Here is a 2,802-nt window from a genome sequence, read left to right as displayed (position 1 = left end):
ATAAGAGTATTTTACATTAATTTCCGATTTAATATAATTATTCGAATTGCAAATAAACCAGGTACGTGTGAACCGTAAACATGTTATACATATTTAATATTATGTACGAGGATTGAAAGTTAATGTGGATCAAACTACATAAGCGCTAATATAACGTTTTTTTTATCTTGTGATATTCTGGGATTTGTCATGGCGTCGCGTAACAATGTTTATAACGTCTGAATCTGTTTCACTCAACATTTTGAAAATTAATTTAGCGAATACTTTGGTGTCAGTTCTCTTTCTCCACACGACTAGCTATGTGTCGTATCCGTATCCCTCGTCCTGCAGTTTGCTTTCGCTTTCATTCACTTTTGCCTCGGCTCGCCTTCGCTTCGCTATGTCCACTCGTCTAGTATGACATCTCCGCATTGGTCACACTTCGCTTCGCTCTCTGTTTGACAAGGCCTTAAATACAATACCTGTTTTTCAATATAAATTGATACTGGAAAGTTTGACGAGTCCCATCCATATGACAATGCCAAAAAATTGAATGATCCTATTGGTTTATATCTAAATAATAGTAATGCCTATATGTTCCTGGGCGTGGACGGAGTTCGTCAATTATGTTGTTTTGGAATAATTTATTTTCTAAAGAACATATCTATTTCAAATTTTGCTATCCATCACTAAAACACAATTCACCGCCGTGTCAAATCAATCGCATAAACAATTTATAGTCTACAAATGATCGCTAACATATTTTACCAGCTAGAATCTATGAGATGTGTTCGTACAAACTCGCTTATTCATTAGTTGATTGATGGTATTTTATTAATGCTGTTCTAAAATGTTGCGGAACGTTCATTTGCTGTTCAAATCCAAACCTAAATAGTTCAAAATACAAACTAAGCAATCTCTCAGGGGAAAATAAGTGGAAGAAGTACAGACAGACGTCTGCTCTCGGGTATTACACTGTTTTAAAAATAAGACGAGTGTGATAATAATGAAGCATGAGTTACATGTTACACATTAGGGTGGCTTTGCAGTCTTTTTATGCGAAACAATTTCTTAGTTTCGGAATATACAATACACTAATTAGTGATGACCATTTATCTTAAGGGTTTATTCATAAGGTATCAATGTTTGTAGGATCCCATGAAAGTGAATTAATTTGTAGAGAAGAAATTCCATTCTATTATAAAGTAATCAAAGAATTTATTTTTTGGAATAATAAATTTTATTGTCATAAAATCGTACTTAAAGATTAAATTAAAAATATAGATAAATAGTTAAAAAGCTAATAAATATAATTATAGTAGGGTCATAAATTTCTCATGAGGTCTTCTTCGGATGTCTTCGGTCTCCTGAAGAGCAGCACGTGAGGCTCGGGAATGTGCATCATGTAATGAATCCAATCGGGGCTCTGCTGCACTCCGATGTTTCGCCATTCGGTCTCCGTCATCAGGTGAGACTTGGGAACTAGCTTAACGAGATCCATCGGTAATATCACATGTCTGAAAATATTCAGTTGATCAAATAATTGATTTCATCGTCAAATTTGAGGTTAAAATACCTATATTCGTATTGGTCGTCCGAGTATTTCTCTGAATATTGTATTTCGTTGGACGGCATTTGGAAATGCAAGCAATTCGGACCAAACTTTTTTCGGACTCTTTTTATTCATCCGAGAGTGAAACAGCGCGCACGCGAATTTGACGCATCAGTGTTGCCATAACAAAAAAAAAACACAAAATTAAATTGTTAGCCCCCTTAGGGCCCATACGCACTGTCGGCTAGCCCCCGGCGACTGTACTTTATATGGTTTTAAATGGGTGCATACGCACGCAGGCGCCGAGTCGCCGGAGCGTCAGGCGCGATCCTGTGCAGAGGTGATGCACAGGCGACTTGCCTGTCGCGGCAACCTATAAAAGCATGGGTTTAGATGAGTGCATTCGCACGAGGAGCGACTTTCGAGGCAACTTATACATCATTCACACAAAATAGTTTCGACACAGAAAAGCTCATCGTAGAAATTGAATCCCGAATTGTTTACAATAATTTTATATGAATATTAATCCTTTCAACGCCAAGCGCATGATATGATGCGCAACTAAATCTACTGTCTAACGCTAAGCGCATGATATGATGCGCTCGTTAAAACCTTCGTTTTTTAAAGAAACGGAAAGGTAAAAGTTTGCAATATATGTTTTAAAAATCAGTTTGAGTTCCTAGTAAACGATTTCAGTGATTTTATTTATAGAATTTGCGATGAAACAGTGGTATATATAATTATAAAGTCACGCCTTAATTTTAGTCGTTTGTATTTCGCGCGTGGTTTCGATCGTGCTTATTTAGACCACTTTTAGGGTTAGCACAAACGCATCGCGGAAATTCGTTTTTTTATACTTTAATTTATGAATCGAAATTAAATTATGTCATCAATATTTCAATGATAATTGTGATTTGTAAATACTTGTGAATATATTTATACGTTATTTCGACTGTTTTAATATTGTCAACTGTTTTTGTGATTGGTTTTTATTGTTTGTAATAATTAAATAATAATAATAATAATTACTAATAAATAATTATTAATAAATATAAATAAGATATAATTAATAAAATATCAATATTAACTCTTAGTAAATATTAAATAATAATAATAATAACAAAAACGATTCCTTGTCGTAGAATCATTTTATTTTACTTGTTCTATTTATTTACATTAAATTAATACCTTCGTGACCTAACAGGTTACCCCAATGCGTCACGATGGTCGAAAAGTTTATTATTTATTGTATATATATATGTGTGTGTGTG

The 2,802-nt window shown here is 34.2% G+C and overlaps 1 protein-coding gene across 1 annotated transcript; it reads right to left on the bottom strand.

Moving 5' to 3' along the window:
* Positions 1-1,196: 1,196 nt before the first annotated feature.
* Positions 1,197-1,730, bottom strand: LOC148236277 (cyclin-dependent kinases regulatory subunit-like). Its single transcript, XM_088182409.1, has 2 exons — positions 1,556-1,730; positions 1,197-1,496 (listed from the first exon to the last, which is right to left on the bottom strand). Exons 1-2 carry the CDS (start codon positions 1,612-1,614, stop codon positions 1,304-1,306), a joined length of 252 nt encoding a protein of 83 aa, XP_088038535.1. The 5' UTR covers positions 1,615-1,730; the 3' UTR covers positions 1,197-1,303.
* Positions 1,731-2,802: the final 1,072 nt, after the last annotated feature.

Source organism: Plectrocnemia conspersa, unplaced genomic scaffold (assembly GCF_051122295.1).
Source record: "Plectrocnemia conspersa isolate PC_06_02 unplaced genomic scaffold, ASM5112229v1 ptg000003l, whole genome shotgun sequence".
NCBI lineage: Eukaryota > Metazoa > Arthropoda > Insecta > Trichoptera > Polycentropodidae > Plectrocnemia > Plectrocnemia conspersa.
Note: the sequence above shows the minus strand (reverse complement) of the source record. Positions and strands in the feature narration are given on the sequence as shown.

What these genes read in the sequence shown, in the direction of transcription:
- LOC148236277 (XM_088182409.1), bottom strand. Translation starts at nt 1,614, where the DNA reads ATGCCGTCCAACGAAATACAATATTCAGAGAAATACTCGGACGACCAA. An exon ending in GACGACCAATACGAATATAG is followed by an intron (nt 1,497 to 1,555) that starts GTATTTTAACCT and finishes GAATATTTTCAG; the next exon opens with ACATGTGATATTACCGATGG.